At 39.7% G+C, this 17,666-nt stretch overlaps 1 protein-coding gene across 1 annotated transcript in view; it reads left to right on the top strand.

The window, feature by feature from the left end:
- The first annotated feature begins 3,367 nt into the window (after positions 1 to 3,367).
- The window catches only part of psap (prosaposin), a 32,272-nt gene continuing 17,973 nt past the window's right edge, over positions 3,368 to 17,666 (top strand). The window contains exon 1 of the mRNA XM_020474981.2: positions 3,368 to 3,499. Coding sequence (XP_020330570.1) covers positions 3,466 to 3,499 — 34 coding nt within the window. The 5' untranslated portion in view covers positions 3,368 to 3,465. The remainder of the gene's footprint in view (positions 3,500 to 17,666) is intronic.

Raw genomic sequence — 17,666 nt, 5'->3', positions numbered from 1 at the left:
CATATTCTAGGTCGGAACCATCCAGGGTGGTGATGCTAGTCGGGCGTGCGGGTGCAGGCAGCGAACGGTTGAAAAGCATGCATTTGGTTTTACTAGCGTTTAAGAGCAGTTGGAGGCAAGGAAAGGAGTGTTGTATGGCATTTAAGCTCGTTTGGAGGTTAGATAGCACAGTGTCCAAGGAAGGGCCAGAAGTATACAGAATGGTGTCGTCTGCGTAGAGGTGGATCAGGGAATAGCCCGCAGCAAGAGCAACATCATTGATATATACAGAGAAAAGAGTCGGCCCGAGAATTGAACCCTGTGGCACCCCCATAGAGACTGCCAGAGGACCGGACAACATGCCCTCCGATTTGACACACTGAACTCTGTCTGCAAAGTAGTTGGTGAACCAGGCAAGGCAGTCATTAGAAAAAACGAGGCTACGGAGTCTGCCGATGAGAATATGGTGATTGACAGAGTCGAAAGCCTTGGCCAGGTCGATGAAGATGGCTGCACAGTACTGTCTTTTATCGATGGAGGTTATAATATCGTTTAGTACCTTGAGCGTGGCTGAGGTGCACCTGTGACCGGCTCGGAAACCTGATTGCACAGTGGAAAAGGTACGGTGGGATTCGAGATGCTCAGTGATCTGTTTGTTGACTTGGCTTTCGAAGACCTTAGATAGACAGGGCAGGATGGATATAGGTCTGTAACAGTTTGGGTCCAGGGTGTCTCCCCCTTTGAAGAGGGGGATGACTGCGGCAGCTTACAATCCTTGGGGATCTCAGCTGATACGAAAGAGAGGTTGAACAGGCTGGTAATAGGGGTTGCGACAAAGGCGGCGGATAGTTTCAGAAATAGAGGGTCCAGATTGTCAAGCCCAGCTGATTTGTATGGGTCCAGGTTTTGCAGCTCTTTCAGAACATCTGCTATCTGGATTTGGGTAAAGGAGAAGCTGGGGAGGCTTGGGCGAGTAGCTGTGGGGGAGGGGGCGGAGCTGTTGCCCGGGTTGGAGTAGCCAGGAGGAAGGCATGGCCAGCCGCTGAGAAATGCTTGTTGAAGTTTTCGATTATCATGGATTTATCGGTGGTGACTGTGTTACCTAGCCTCAGTGCAGTGGGCAGCTTGGAGGAGGTGCTCTTGTTCTCCATGGACTTTACAGTGTCCCAGAACTTATTGGAGTTAGAGCTACAGGATGCACATTTCTGCTTGAAAAAGCTGGCCTTTGCTTTCCTGACTGAGTGAACAGTTGCATATCGCGGGGGCTATTCGATGCTATTGCAGTCCGTCACAGGATGTTTTTGTGCTGGTCGAGGGCAGTCAGGTCTGGAGTGAACCAAGGGCTGTATCTGTTCTTAGTTCTGCATTTTTTGAACGGAGCATGCTTATCTAAAATGGTGAGGAAGTTACTTTTAAAGAATGACCAGGCATCCTCAACTGACGGGATGAGGTCAATATCCTTCCAGGATATCCGGGCCAAGGCGATTAGAAAGGCCTGCTCGCAGAAGTGTTTTAGGGAGCGTTTGACAGTGATGAGGGGTGGTCGTTTGACCGCGGACCCGTAGTGGATACAGGCAATGAGGCAGTGATCGCTGAGATCCTGATTGAAGACAGCAGAGGTGTATTTGGAGGGCAAGTTGGTCAGGATGATGTCTATTAGGGTGCCCATGTTTACGGATTTAGGGTTGTACCTGGTGGGTTCCTTGATGATTTGTGTGAGATTGAGGGCATCTAGCTTGGATTGTAATACTGCCGGGGTGTTAAGCATATCCCAGTTTAGGTCACCTAACAGAACAAACTCTGAAGCTAGATGGGGGGGCGATCAATTCACAGATGGTGTCCAGGGCACAGCTGGGAGCTGAGGGGGGTCGGTAGCAGGCGGCAGCAGTGAGAGACATATTTCTGGAGAGATTAATTTTTAAAATGAGAAGTTTGAACTGTTTGGGTATAGACCTGGAAAGTATGACAATACTTTGCAGGCTATCTCTGCAGTAGACTGCAACTCCTCCCCCTTTGGCAGTTCTATCTTGACGGAAAGTGTTATAGTTGGGTATGGAAATCTCAGAATTTTTGGTGGCCTTCCTACGGCAAGGACATCAGGGTTGGTGGAGTGTGCTAAAGCAGTGAGTAAAACAAACTTAGGGAGGAGGCTTCTGATGTTGACATGCATGAAACCAAGGCTTTTTCAATCACAGAAGTCAACAAATGAGGGTGCTTGGTGATATGCAGGGCACCCTCATATATATAGTAAACATGTAACATTCACATTTAAGTCCAATTGTAAGTAAAGGAAGATAGGCAATAGGGCATCATAATTTAATTCAATTTCCAATAAAATCCATACTGATGACGGTAAGCAACCTCTGTACAAAATAACACCTTGAATCCCTGATTGAGTCACAACAGTAAAATACAGAAATGAAAAGTATCAGTTCCGTTGGAGTATCCATTAACTAGAGCTTTGTGCTGTTGCGCCATATCGCTCCCAACGCAATACAGCCTTTATTTTGAGGAAATATGGCTGTTCTCTGTCACAATCCCATCCTGTAAAAAATAAATCACATCAAATAAATGTGATCTGGAACAATACGTTACATTACAGTAGTACGTTTACATATTCCCCGAGGAGAGGGAAAGGGGTGATACCGAGTCAGTTGTACAACTGAACGCATTCAACTGAAATGTGTCTTCCGCATTTTAACCTAAAACCTTCTGAATCAGAGAGGTGCCGGAGGCTGGCATTAGCGACATCCTCGTAATCGGCGGCCGGGGAATAGTGAGTTAACTGCCTTGTTTAGGGGCAGAACTAAACATTTTTACCTTGGGGATTCGATCAAACAACCTTTTAGTTACCAGCTCAATGTTCTAACCACTAGGCTATCTGCCGCACAGCGCCCCAAACTCCCATGATGTTTAAATTTGAATATTTATTTGCATGTATATGGGATAAATTGAGTACCAACCCTCAGGAGAAATCAAACCAAGTTGAATTAGATCAGTTGAATACAGTGATCGGTGATCCTATCATGTGCAAGCCGTCGTTATAAATAAGAATTTGTTCTTAAACTGACTTGCCTAGTTAAATAAAGGTTAAATTGTAAAAAAATGAAACGTGCTCATATTGTTCACCTCATAGGCTACTAGCTAAGGATCAATGTGATGAGAAATAAAGCGCCTATAGCCTTTTTAAGTCAATGTGGGGTTGAACAATGAGTATGTTTGTTTACACATAATTGCAATTATGTTACTACATAATGATATACTATCTATGTTAAAAGCAACAACAACAAAAAAGACAGTAAATGGTTATTTGCGGAAACATCGATCAATCAAAGACGCCCGTGGTCAGCTGACGATGAGGCGTCCTATAAACAAAGACAGTAGAAGCTGTGTGATATAAACCAAGAGCAAGCACCCGTCCTGCATAGCAGCGCTCAGAAATACACCCGAGGTTCACATACACCACGGAACCAGACGGACTCCACCATGCTGTGCCTTGCTCTGTTTTTCGTCTCCGCAGGTAATATGATACAATGTGGAATGTAATGATTAGTTACATAATTGTCACTTTGTATCAAAGATGACTAGTTCAAGTTGTAGAGAGAAACAAAGTATCCAGGTTACTTTAGTTTCGTAAACAACACCCTAGACATTGCTAACTAACCAAGTCATTTAGCTTTGTCACTGATCCATTTTAAACCTGTTCCTTCACTTTTGCATCTTCAAGATGTGTCGTTAACTATCTGATGTTGCTGCATTGACTTTGTAGTAGCTGGCTAACGTTGGCTAATCATTTGTTGTGTTATGACGCTTCCTAGGAGGCAGCAAATTAGCGCTAACGATGGCTAAATTATATATCAATCAAGTTTGGACATCTACTCATTTAAGGATTTCTTTATTTTATACATTGTAGAATTATAGCGAAGACGTCGACTATGAAATAACATGGAATCATGTAGTAACCCAAAGTTGTTGTTTTTTTTAACAAAATATTTTATGGTTTCTTTATTCAAAGTAGCCACCCTTGGCCTTGACAGCGTGGCATTTTCTCAACCAGTTTCATGAGGTAGTCACCTGGAATGCATTTCAATTAACAGGTGTGCCTTGTTAATTTGTGGAATTTCTTTCCTTATTGCATTTGAGCCAATCAGTTGTGACAAGGTAGGAGTGGTATACTGAAGGTAGCCCTGTTTGGTAGAAGACCAAGTCCATATTATGGCAAGAACCGCTCAACTAAGCAAAGAGAAACGACAGTCCATCATTGCTATAAGACATGATGGTCAGTCAAGCCTGAAAAATGTCAAGAACTTTGAACGTTTCTTCAAGTGCAGTTGCAAAAACCATCAAGCGCTATGATGAAACTGACTCTCATGAGGACCGCCACAGGAAAGGAAGACCCAAAGTTACCTCTGCTGCAGAGGATAAGTTCATTAGAGTTACCAGCCTCAGATATCGGCAATTAACTTCACCTCAGATTGCAGCCCAAATAGAGTTCAAGTAACACACATCACATCTCAACATCAACTGTTCATTGGAGACTGTGAATCAGGCCTTCATGGTCAAATTGCTGCAAAGAAACTACTACTAAAGGACACCAATAAGAAGAGACTTACTTGGGCCAAGAAACACAAGCAATGGACATTAGACCGGGGGAAATCTTTCCTTTGGTCTGATGAGTCTGAATTTTTAGTTCCAACCGCTGTGTCTTTTGTGAGATGCAGAGTTGGTGAATGGATGATCTCAGCATGTGTGGTTCCCAGCATGGAGGGGTAGGTGTTATGCTGTGGGGGGGGGTACTTTGTTAGTGACACTGTCAGATATACACATAACCAGCATGGCTACCACAGCATTCTGCAGCGACACGCCAGCCCATCTGGTTTGTGTTTAGTGGGACGATCATTTGTTTTTCGACAGGACAATGACCCAACACACCTCCGGGCTGTGGCAGTCCTCATGCTAGCTATTTCGTACACTTGTTTTTATCACAGCTGTGTTACATTGAGTCTGTACCCTCTCCTTTACATGGAGCATCATTTAGGAAAACAATGTATGGTGCTGTTGTCCTCTCAAATCAATCTATCCCAAGTCTAACCTGTTTTCCTGTTCACTTAAACTTTTTTTTTATGTCATTTGAAAAACTGCATGTATTCTCGACGTAATCCATCCAGGTGCATGATGGGGCCCATCCTATCTTTCTCATCTTAAACAAATGCATTCATATCCTCATGGTTCTTTCGCCCAACTACTAATGCTCCTAATACAGCAGTTCTAACAAATGATTGTTGAGACAAAACGGGGACAAAGTGTGTAGGACAAGTACATCTTCGAGTGGGTAGGTAGGCCCCAGGGGAGTGTGGGTAATGGGTCTTTTATTAGGTAGACGTTTTCAATTTCCTCATTTTTATGTTTCGTTTCACTTCACTTTTTGATCGTGTGGGTTTATTTCTGATTCTAGGTAATAGATGTTAGTTTCGACATGTATATTTCTGATTCTAGGTAATAGATGTTAGTTTCGACATGTATATTTCTGATTCTAGGTAATAGATGTTAGTTTCGACATGTATATTTCTGATTCTAGGTAATAGATGTTAGTTTCGACATGTATATTTCTGATTCTAGGTAATAGATGTTAGTTTCGACATGTATATTTCTGATTCTAGGTAATAGATGTTAGTTTCGACATGTATATTTCTGATTCTAGGTAATAGATGTTAGTTTCGACATGTATATTTCTGATTCTAGGTAATAGATGTTAGTTTCGACATGTATATTTCTGATTCTAGGTAATAGATGTTAGTTTCGACATGTATATTTCTGATTCTAGGTAATAGATGTTAGTTTCGACATGTATATTTCTGATTCTAGGTAATAGATGTTAGTTTCGACATGTATATTTCTGATTCTAGGTAATAGATGTTAGTTTCGACATGTATATTTCTGATTCTAGGTAATAGATGTTAGTTTCGACATGTATATTTCTGATTCTAGGTAATAGATGTTAGTTTCGACATGTATATTTCTGATTCTAGGTAATAGATGTTAGTTTCGACATGTATATTTCTGATTCTAGGTAATAGATGTTAGTTTCGACATGTATATTTCTGATTCTAGGTAATAGATGTTAGTTTCGACATGTATATTTCTGATTCTAGGTAATAGATGTTAGTTTCGACATGTATATTTCTGATTCTAGGTAATAGATGTTAGTTTCGACATGTATATTTCTGATTCTAGGTAATAGATGTTAGTTTCGACATGTATATTTCTGATTCTAGGTAATAGATGTTAGTTTCGACATGTATATTTCTGATTCTAGGTAATAGATGTTAGTTTCGACATGTATATTTCTGATTCTAGGTAATAGATGTTAGTTTCGACATGTATATTTCTGATTCTAGGTAATAGATGTTAGTTTCGACATGTATATTTCTGATTCTAGGTAATAGATGTTAGTTTCGACATGTATATTTCTGATTCTAGGTAATAGATGTTAGTTTCGACCATGTATATTTCTGATTCTAGGTAATAGATGTTAGTTTCGACATGTATATTTCTGATTCTAGGTAATAGATGTTAGTTTCGACATGTATATTTCTGATTCTAGGTAATAGATGTTAGTTTCGACATGTATATTTCTGATTCTAGGTAATAGATGTTAGTTTCGACATGTATATTTCTGATTCTAGGTAATAGATGTTAGTTTCGACATGTATATTTCTGATTCTAGGTAATAGATGTTAGTTTCGACATGTATATTTCTGATTCTAGGTAATAGATGTTAGTTTCGACATGTATATTTCTGATTCTAGGTAATAGATGTTAGTTTCGACATGTATATTTCTGATTCTAGGTAATAGATGTTAGTTTCGACATGTATATTTCTGATTCTAGGTAATAGATGTTAGTTTCGACATGTATATTTCTGATTCTAGGTAATAGATGTTAGTTTCGACATGTATATTTCTGATTCTAGGTAATAGATGTTAGTTTCGACATGTATATTTCAGATTCTAGGTAATAGATGTTAGTTTCGACATGTATATTTCTGATTCTAGGTAATAGATGTTAGTTTCGACATGTATATTTCTGATTCTAGGTAATAGATGTTAGTTTCGACATGTATATTTCTGATTCTAGGTAATAGATGTTAGTTTCGACATGTAATATTTCAGATTCTAGGTAATAGATGTTAGTTTCGACATGTATATTTCTGATTCTAGGTAATAGATGTTAGTTTCGACATGTATATTTCTGATTCTAGGTAATAGATGTTAGTTTCGACATGTATATTTCTGATTCTAGGTAATAGATGTTAGTTTCGACATGTATATTTCTGATTCTAGGTAATAGATGTTAGTTTCGACATGTATATTTCAGATTCTAGGTAATAGATGTTAGTTTCGACATGTATATTTCTGATTCTAGGTAATAGATGTTAGTTTCGACATGTATATTTCTGATTCTAGGTAATAGATGTTAGTTTCGACATGTATATTTCTGATTCTAGGTAATAGATGTTAGTTTCGACATGTATATTTCTGATTCTAGGTAATAGATGTTAGTTTCGACATGTATATTTCTGATTCTAGGTAATAGATGTTAGTTTCGACATGTATATTTCAGATTCTAGGTAATAGATGTTAGTTTCGACATGTATATTTCTGATTCTAGGTAATAGATGTTAGTTTCGACATGTATATTTCTGATTCTAGGTAATAGATGTTAGTTTCGACATGTATATTTCTGATTCTAGGTAATAGATGTTAGTTTCGACATGTATATTTCTGATTCTAGGTAATAGATGTTAGTTTCGACATGTATATTTCTGATTCTAGGTAATAGATGTTAGTTTCGACATGTATATTTCTGATTCTAGGTAATAGATGTTAGTTTCGACATGTATATTTCTGATTCTAGGTAATAGATGTTAGTTTCGACATGTATATTTCTGATTCTAGGTAATAGATGTTAGTTTCGACATGTATATTTCTGATTCTAGGTAATAGATGTTAGTTTCGACATGTATATTTCTGATTCTAGGTAATAGATGTTAGTTTCGACATGTATATTTCAGATTCTAGGTAATAGATGTTAGTTTCGACATGTATATTTCAGATTCTAGGTAATAGATGTTAGTTTCGACATGTATATTTCAGATTTTTAGGTAATAGATGTTAGTTTCGACATGTATATTTCTGATTCTAGGTAATAGATGTTAGTTTCGACATGTATATTTCTGATTCTAGGTAATAGATGTTAGTTTCGACATGTATATTTCTGATTCTAGGTAATAGATGTTAGTTTCGACATGTATATTTCTGATTCTAGGTAGATGTTAGTTTCGACATGTATATTTCTGATTCTAGGTAATAGATGTTAGTTTCGACATGTATATTTCTGATTCTAGGTAATAGATGTTAGTTTCGACATGTATATTTCAGATTCTAGGTAATAGATGTTAGTTTCGACATGTATATTTCAGATTTTTAGGTAATAGATGTTAGTTTCGACATGTATATTTCTGATTCTAGGTAATAGATGTTAGTTTCGACATGTATATTTCTGATTCTAGGTAATAGATGTTAGTTTCGACATGTATATTTCTGATTCTAGGTAATAGATGTTAGTTTCGACATGTATATTTCAGATTCTAGGTAATAGATGTTAGTTTCGACATGTATATTTCAGATTCTAGGTAATAGATGTTAGTTTCGACATGTATATTTCAGATTCTAGGTAATAGATGTTAGTTTCGACATGTATATTTCAGATTCTAGGTAATAGATGTTAGTTTCGACATGTATATTTCAGATTTTTAGGTAATAGATGTTAGTTTCGACATGTATATTTCTGATTCTAGGTAATAGATGTTAGTTTCGACATGTATATTTCTGATTCTAGGTAATAGATGTTAGTTTCGACATGTATATTTCTGATTCTAGGTAATAGATGTTAGTTTCGACATGTATATTTCTGATTCTAGGTAGATGTTAGTTTCGACATGTATATTTCTGATTCTAGGTAATAGATGTTAGTTTCGACATGTATATTTCTGATTCTAGGTAATAGATGTTAGTTTCGACATGTATATTTCAGATTCTAGGTAATAGATGTTAGTTTCGACATGTATATTTCAGATTTTTAGGTAATAGATGTTAGTTTCGACATGTATATTTCTGATTCTAGGTAATAGATGTTAGTTTCGACATGTATATTTCTGATTCTAGGTAGATGTTAGTTTCGACATGTATATTTCTGATTCTAGGTAGATGTTAGTTTCGACATGTATATTTCTGATTCTAGGTAATAGATGTTAGTTTCGACATGTATATTTCTGATTCTAGGTAATAGATGTTAGTTTCGACATGTATATTTCAGATTCTAGGTAATAGATGTTAGTTTCGACATGTATATTTCAGATTTTTAGGTAATAGATGTTAGTTTCGACATGTATATTTCTGATTCTAGGTAATAGATGTTAGTTTCGACATGTATATTTCTGATTCTAGGTAATAGATGTTAGTTTCGACATGTATATTTCTGATTCTAGGTAATAGATGTTAGTTTCGACATGTATATTTCTGATTCTAGGTAATAGATGTTAGTTTCGACATGTATATTTCTGATTCTAGGTAATAGATGTTAGTTTCGACATGTATATTTCTGATTCTAGGTAATAGATGTTAGTTTCGACATGTATATTTCTGATTCTAGGTAATAGATGTTAGTTTCGACATGTATATTTCTGATTCTAGGTAATAGATGTTAGTTTCGACATGTATATTTCTGATTCTAGGTAATAGATGTTAGTTTCGACATGTATATTTCTGATTCTAGGTAATAGATGTTAGTTTCGACATGTATATTTCTGATTCTAGGTAATAGATGTTAGTTTCGACATGTATATTTCTGATTCTAGGTAATAGATGTTAGTTTCGACATGTATATTTCTGATTTTTAGGTAATAGATGTTAGTTTCGACATGTATATTTCTGATTCTAGGTAATAGATGTTAGTTTCGACATGTATATTTCTGATTCTAGGTAATAGATGTTAGTTTCGACATGTATATTTCTGATTCTAGGTAATAGATGTTAGTTTCGACATGTATATTTCAGATTTTTAGGTAATAGATGTTAGTTTCGACATGTATATTTCTGATTCTAGGTAATAGATGTTAGTTTCGACATGTATATTTCTGATTCTAGGTAATAGATGTTAGTTTCGACATTTATATTTCTGATTCTAGGTAATAGATGTTAGTTTCGACATGTATATTTCTGATTCTAGGTAATAGATGTTAGTTTCGACATTTATATTTCTGATTCTAGGTAATAGATGTTAGTTTCGACATGTATATTTCTGATTCTAGGTAATAGATGTTAGTTTCGACATGTATATTTCTGATTCTAGGTAATAGATGTTAGTTTCGACATGTATATTTCTGATTCTAGGTAATAGATGTTAGTTTCGACATGTATATTTCTGATTCTAGGTAATAGATGTTAGTTTCGACATGTATATTTCTGATTCTAGGTAATAGATGTTAGTTTCGACATGTATATTTCTGATTCTAGGTAATAGATGTTAGTTTCGACATGTATATTTCTGATTCTAGGTAATAGATGTTAGTTTCGACATGTATATTTCTGATTCTAGGTAATAGATGTTAGTTTCGACATGTATATTTCTGATTCTAGGTAATAGATGTTAGTTTCGACATGTATATTTCTGATTCTAGGTAATAGATGTTAGTTTCGACATGTATATTTCTGATTCTAGGTAATAGATGTTAGTTTCGACATGTATATTTCTGATTCTAGGTAATAGATGTTAGTTTCGACATGTATATTTCTGATTTTTAGGTAATAGATGTTAGTTTCGACATGTATATTTCTGATTCTAGGTAATAGATGTTAGTTTCGACATGTTTATTTCAGATTTTTAGGTAATAGATGTTAGTTTCGACATGTATATTTCTGATTTTTAGGTAATAGATGTTAGTATCGACATGTCTAATGTTGCCTTTTCATGATTCAGATCCAGAATAATTTAGCTGCAAACTACCTCACACTTTCCCTAAATCAATGATGCCGTCAGTCTGTCACATTCCACTATACATGCTGACTGCTTAGTCAAGCAAAGCGATCTTCCCTATAGGCCTAATTGGCTAATATCACTACAAAAAGCTTGTTGGTAATAAACATGCCTGTTACCATTTTTGCTTTAGTGTCCTAGTTTGGTCAGGATGTTGAGGATGTCTTACTGCTGCTCTGAGAGAGACAATGACGAGGTCTATTTATAACGCTCCCCTTCCTTGTTGACTTGTTTTGGGACGCCCTGTGTGTGATATGAAATTGTTTGATTACTCATGGTGAGTGTCAGTCATATGATTTCTCATATTTGCAAAACTACAGGATAGGTATCGGTTCCTGCAATACGTTTGTTCTAGTTCCCCCTTTTTAGTTTTTGGGGGTAATTTGTAGAGCACTTAGTTTGCAACGATGACAACACATGAGACTAGTTCTTTGACGTCTTCATTGGGATGCTTAAGCATTTGGCTGTGCCCTCTATAACATCTGCTAAACTGTGTACGCGACTACATTTTGATTTGTACCCCCTCTTCGTCATCTGCTATCAAATGGGGGGTAGCTGAAGGGGTAGTCGGGGGAGGGGGTTAGTTTGTGTCGCCATGTGATGGTTGCTTCACTCCTGACTCACACAGCTGAGTGGCGTAGATTTACAAGCAGCTCTGAGCTGTTCCATTATGCTTCATCATCAAACTCAAACATGCGATTGATCACTCAACTGTGAGTCGTGAATGGTCCTTAATGTAACTTTTTTTAAAACAGCCGGCCAAGTTTACTGTAGCACTATAGGCTATCGTGGCAGCATAGACTCCTAAAATGTAGCCTGTTTTTGTCCTGTTTATCCCCCTTGTGATGTTTTCAAAGTAGGTGGTCAAATAATGTGAATAGCTGACTCACTGACAATGTAGCATAAAGGTTTTGCTCATTGGAGTCAGACAAGTTGAAATGTCTTTGATAACGAGGCCCAGCACCTCATAGAGCAACATTTAAAAAAAATGTTTTGTCTGCCTAGGAGAACAGGAGGGGGGAGGTTCTATCTCTACTGTATCTTTCCCAGTACAAGGCAGCACGGGAGTGAATGATTGACTCACTGCAGTGTGTGAATGTATTATCAGCATATGAACATGAGTGATTTGTTTCACATTGGGTTGCCTACTATGACCTCCGATGCCTGGGGTGAGTTTTGGGGCACACCGTACAAGGTTTTGCAACGGAACCAAAAGGAACTTTTCTAATTGGACAAGTGCAGATGGTACCGGAATGTTTCGTGTTGACAAAACACAGGACCGTGCCGATCTGTTGTCTCTCTTCAGCCTGTTAGCTTGGCGTGGGTCTTTGTGATAACTCGGCAATGTCATGTTGGGTTTTTGCCTTTTATTTTTATTTTGTCACATGAGTAGCTGTCTATCAGCTTGCTGGTTTATTTGGCAATGGCTGTGCATCATCAGCTTCTTTCCCTTCAGTCAATGCAACATTTGTGCTTACGTCCTTGACTCTGAAGATTATAATTTTTTGCGTCTCTGCAAATTTGGCAACAAAAAAACCCCCTCCATGGTAGCCTTTGGATGAATATAAAATTGTAACTTATTTGGCAGTTAGTGATGGATAAATATGCTTCAACAATAAACTCAAATTTCATGCACAAAAGGTAATAGCGCCTATTTTTTTTAAATTTAAATTTAGTGATAACCAATTGCGATCTCGTCGCTGCAACTCCCCAACAGGCTCGGGAGGCAAAGGTCAAGTCATGCATCCTCTGAAACAAGACGTACTAAATCACGCTCCTTAATAACTAAAAAAAGAACTCCTTTGCACCTGGTTAAATATAAAACCGCATATTGTTGTCCCTATAATAGACACTCTTATCCAGAAATGTACTTGCAGGTGGAACTAGGGTTAAGGGCCTTGCTGAAGGGCACACTGACGGATTTTTCACCTAGTCGGCTCACGTATTCGAACCAGTGACCTTTTCAGTTATTGGCACAATGCTCATAATCACTAGGCTACCTGCCACCCATACCAAAATGATACTGTATTGACACAACAACAAACCAGGAAGTGTATTGGCTGAAGTCCGAGAATAACCACTGGGCTACCTGCCACCCATACCAAAACGATACTGTATTGACACAACAAACCAGGAAGTGTGTTGGCTGAAGTCCGAGAATAACCACTAGGCTACCTGCCACCCATACCAAAACGATACTGTATTGACACAACAAACCAGGAAGTGTGTTGGCTGAAGTCCGAGAATAACCACTAGGCTACCTGCCACCCATACCAAAACGATACTGTATTGACACAACAACAAACCAGGAAGTGTGTTGGCTGAAGTCCGAGAATAACCACTAGGCTACCTGCCACCCATACCAAAACAATACTGTATTGACACAACAAACCAGGAAGTGTGTTGGCTGAAGTCCGAGAATAACCACTAGGCTACCTGCCACCCATACCAAAACGATACTGTATTGACACAACAAACCAGGAAGTGTATTGGCTGAAGTCCGAGAATAACCACTAGGCTACCTGCCACCCATACCAAAACGATACTGTATTGACACAACAACAAACCAGGAAGTGTTGGCTGAAGTCCGAGAATAACCACTAGGCTACCTGCCACCCATACCAAAACGATACTGTATTGACACAACAAACCAGGAAGTGTGTTGGCTGAAGTCCGAGAATAACCACTAGGCTACCTGCCACCCATACCAAAACGATACTGTATTGACACAACAAACCAGGAAGTGTATTGGCTGAAGTCCGAGAATAACCACTAGGCTACCTGCCACCCATACCAAAACGATACTGTATTGACACAAACCAGGAAGTGTTGGCTGAAGTCCGAGAATAACCACTAGGCTACCTGCCACCCATACCAAAACGATACTGTATTGACACAACAAACCAGGAAGTGTGTTGGCCGAAGTCCGAGAATAACCACTAGGCTACCTGCCACCCATACCAAAACGATACTGTATTGACACAACAAACCAGGAAGTGTATTGGCTGAAGTCCGAGAATAACCACTGGGCTACCTGCCACCCATACCAAAACGATACTGTATTGACACAACAACAAACCAGGAAGTGTGTTGGCTGAAGTCCGAGAATAACCACTAGGCTACCTGCCACCCATACCAAAACGATACTGTATTGACACAACAAACCAGGAAGTGTATTGGCTGAAGTCCGAGAATAACCACTAGGCTACCTGCCACCCATACCAAAACGATACTGTATTGACACAACAAACCAGGAAGTGTTGGCTGAAGTCCGAGAATAACCACTAGGCTACCTGCCACCCATACCAAAACGATACTGTATTGACACAACAAACCAGGAAGTGTGTTGGCTGAAGTCCGAGAATAACCACTAGGCTACCTGCCACCCATACCAAAACGATACTGTATTGACACAACAAACCAGGAAGTGTTGGCTGAAGTCAGAGAATAACCACTAGGCTACCTGCCACCCATACCAAAACGATACTGTATTGACACAACAAACCAGGAAGTGTGTTGGCTGAAGTCCGAGAATAACCACTAGGCTACCTGCCACCCATACCAAAACGATACTGTATTGACACAACAACAAACCAGGAAGTGTGTTGGCTGAAGTCCGAGAATAACCACTGGGCTGCCTGCCACCCATACCAAAACGATACTGTATTGACACAACAAACCAGGAAGTGTATTGGCTGAAGTCTGAGAATAACCACTAGGCTACCTGCCACCCATACCAAAACGATACTGTATTGACACAACAAACCAGGAAGTGTTGGCTGAAGTCCGAGAATAACCACTGGGCTACCTGCCACCCATACCAAAACGATACTGTATTGACACAACAAACCAGGAAGTGTTGGCTGAAGTCCGAGAATAACCACTGGGCTACCTGCCACCCATACCAAAACGATACTGTATTGACACAACAAACCAGGAAGTGTTGGCTGAAGTCCGAGAATAACCACTGGGCTACCTGCCACCCATACCAAAACGATACTGTATTGACACAACAAACCAGGAAGTGTGTTGGCTGAAGTCCGAGAATAACCACTAGGCTACCTGCCACCCATACCAAAACGATACTGTATTGACACAACAAACCAGGAAGTGTTGGCTGAAGTCCGAGAATAACCACTAGGCTACCTGCCACCCATACCAAAACGATACTGTATTGACACAACAAACCAGGAAGTGTTGGCTGAAGTCCGAGAATAACCACTAGGCTACCTGCCACCCATACCAAAACGATACTGTATTGACACAACAAACCAGGAAGTGTTGGCTGAAGTCCGAGAATAACCACTAGGCTACCTGCCACCCATACCAAAACGATACTGTATTGACACAACAAACCAGGAAGTGTGTTGGCTGAAGTCCGAGAATAACCACTAGGCTACCTGCCACCCATACCAAAACGATACTGTATTGACACAACAAACCAGGAAGTGTGTTGGCTGAAGTCCGAGAATAACCACTAGGCTACCTGCCACCCATACCAAAACGATACTGTATTGACACAACAAACCAGAAAGTGTTGGCTGAAGTCCGAGAATAACCACTAGGCTACCTGCCACCCATACCAAAACGATACTGTATTGACACAACAAACCAGGAAGTGTGTTGGCTGAAGTCCGAGAATAACCACTAGGCTACCTGCCACCCATACCAAAACGATACTGTATTGACACAACAACAAACCAGGAAGTGTGTTGGCTGAAGTCCGAGAATAACCACTAGGCTACCTGCCACCCATACCAAAACGATACTGTATTGACACAACAACAAACCAGGAAGTGTGTTGGCTGAAGTCCGAGAATAACCACTGGGCTGCCTGCCACCCATACCAAAACGATACTGTATTGACACAACAAACCAGGAAGTGTATTGGCTGAAGTCTGAGAATAACCACTAGGCTACCTGCCACCCATACCAAAACGATACTGTATTGACACAACAACAAACCAGGAAGTGTGTTGGCTGAAGTCCGAGAATAACCACTGGGCTACCTGCCACCCACACCAAAACGATACTGTATTGACACAACAAACCAGGAAGTGTTGGCTGAAGTCCGAGAATAACCACTGGGCTACCTGCCACCCATACCAAAACGATACTGTATTGACACAACAAACCAGGAAGTGTTGGCTGAAGTCCGAGAATAACCACTGGGCTACCTGCCACCCATACCAAAACGATACTGTATTGACACAACAAACCAGGAAGTGTTGGCTGAAGTCCGAGAATAACCACTAGGCTACCTGCCACCCATACCAAAACGATACTGTATTGACACAACAAACCAGGAAGTGTTGGCTGAAGTCCGAGAATAACCACTGGGCTACCTGCCACCCATACCAAAACGATACTGTATTGACACAACAAACCAGGAAGTGTGTTGGCTGAAGTCCGAGAATAACCACTGGGCTACCTGCCACCCATACCAAAACGATACTGTATTGACACAACAAACCAGGAAGTGTGTTGGCTGAAGTCCGAGAATAACCACTGGGCTACCTGCCACCCATACCAAAACGATACTGTATTGACACAACAAACCAGGAAGTGTGTTGGCTGAAGTCCGAGAATAACCACTAGGCTACCTGCCACCCATACCAAAACGATACTGTATTGACACAACAAACCAGGAAGTGTGTTGGCTGAAGTCCGAGAATAACCACTGGGCTACCTGCCACCCATACCAAAACGATACTGTATTGACACAACAAACCAGGAAGTGTTGGCTGAAGTCCGAGAATAACCACTGGGCTACCTGCCACCCATACCAAAACGATACTGTATTGACACAACAAACCAGGAAGTGTGTTGGCTGAAGTCCGAGAATAACCCTGGGCTACCTGCCACCCATACCAAAACGATACTGTATTGACACAACAAACCAGGAAGTGTGTTGGCTGAAGTCCGAGAATAACCACTGGGCTACCTGCCACCCATACCAAAACGATACTGTATTGACACAACAAACCAGGAAGTGTGTTGGCTGAAGTCCGAGAATAACCACTAGGCTACCTGCCACCCATACCAAAACGATACTGTATTGACACAACAAACCAGGAAGTGTGTTGGCTGAAGTCCGAGAATAACCACTAGGCTACCTGCCACCCATACCAAAACGATACTGTATTGACACAACAAACCAGGAAGTGTTGGCTGAAGTCTGAGAATAACCACTAGGCTACCTGCCACCCATACCAAAACGATACTGTATTGACACAACAAACCAGGAAGTGTGTTGGCTGAAGTCCGAGAATAACCACTAGGCTACCTGCCACCCATACCAAAACGATACTGTATTGACACAACAAACCAGGAAGTGTTGGCTGAAGTCCGAGAATAACCACTGGGCTACCTGCCACCCATACCAAAACGATACTGTATTGACACAACAAACCAGGAAGTGTTGGCTGAAGTCCGAGAATAACCACTGGGCTACCTGCCACCCATACCAAAACGATACTGTATTGACACAACAAACCAGGAAGTGTGTTGGCTGAAGTCTGAGAATAACCACTGGGCTACCTGCCACCCATACCAAAACGATACTGTATTGACACAACAAACCAGGAAGT

This window comes from Oncorhynchus kisutch, linkage group LG20 (genome assembly GCF_002021735.2).
Source record: "Oncorhynchus kisutch isolate 150728-3 linkage group LG20, Okis_V2, whole genome shotgun sequence".
Taxonomy (NCBI): domain Eukaryota; kingdom Metazoa; phylum Chordata; class Actinopteri; order Salmoniformes; family Salmonidae; genus Oncorhynchus; species Oncorhynchus kisutch.
Note: the sequence above shows the minus strand (reverse complement) of the source record. Positions and strands in the feature narration are given on the sequence as shown.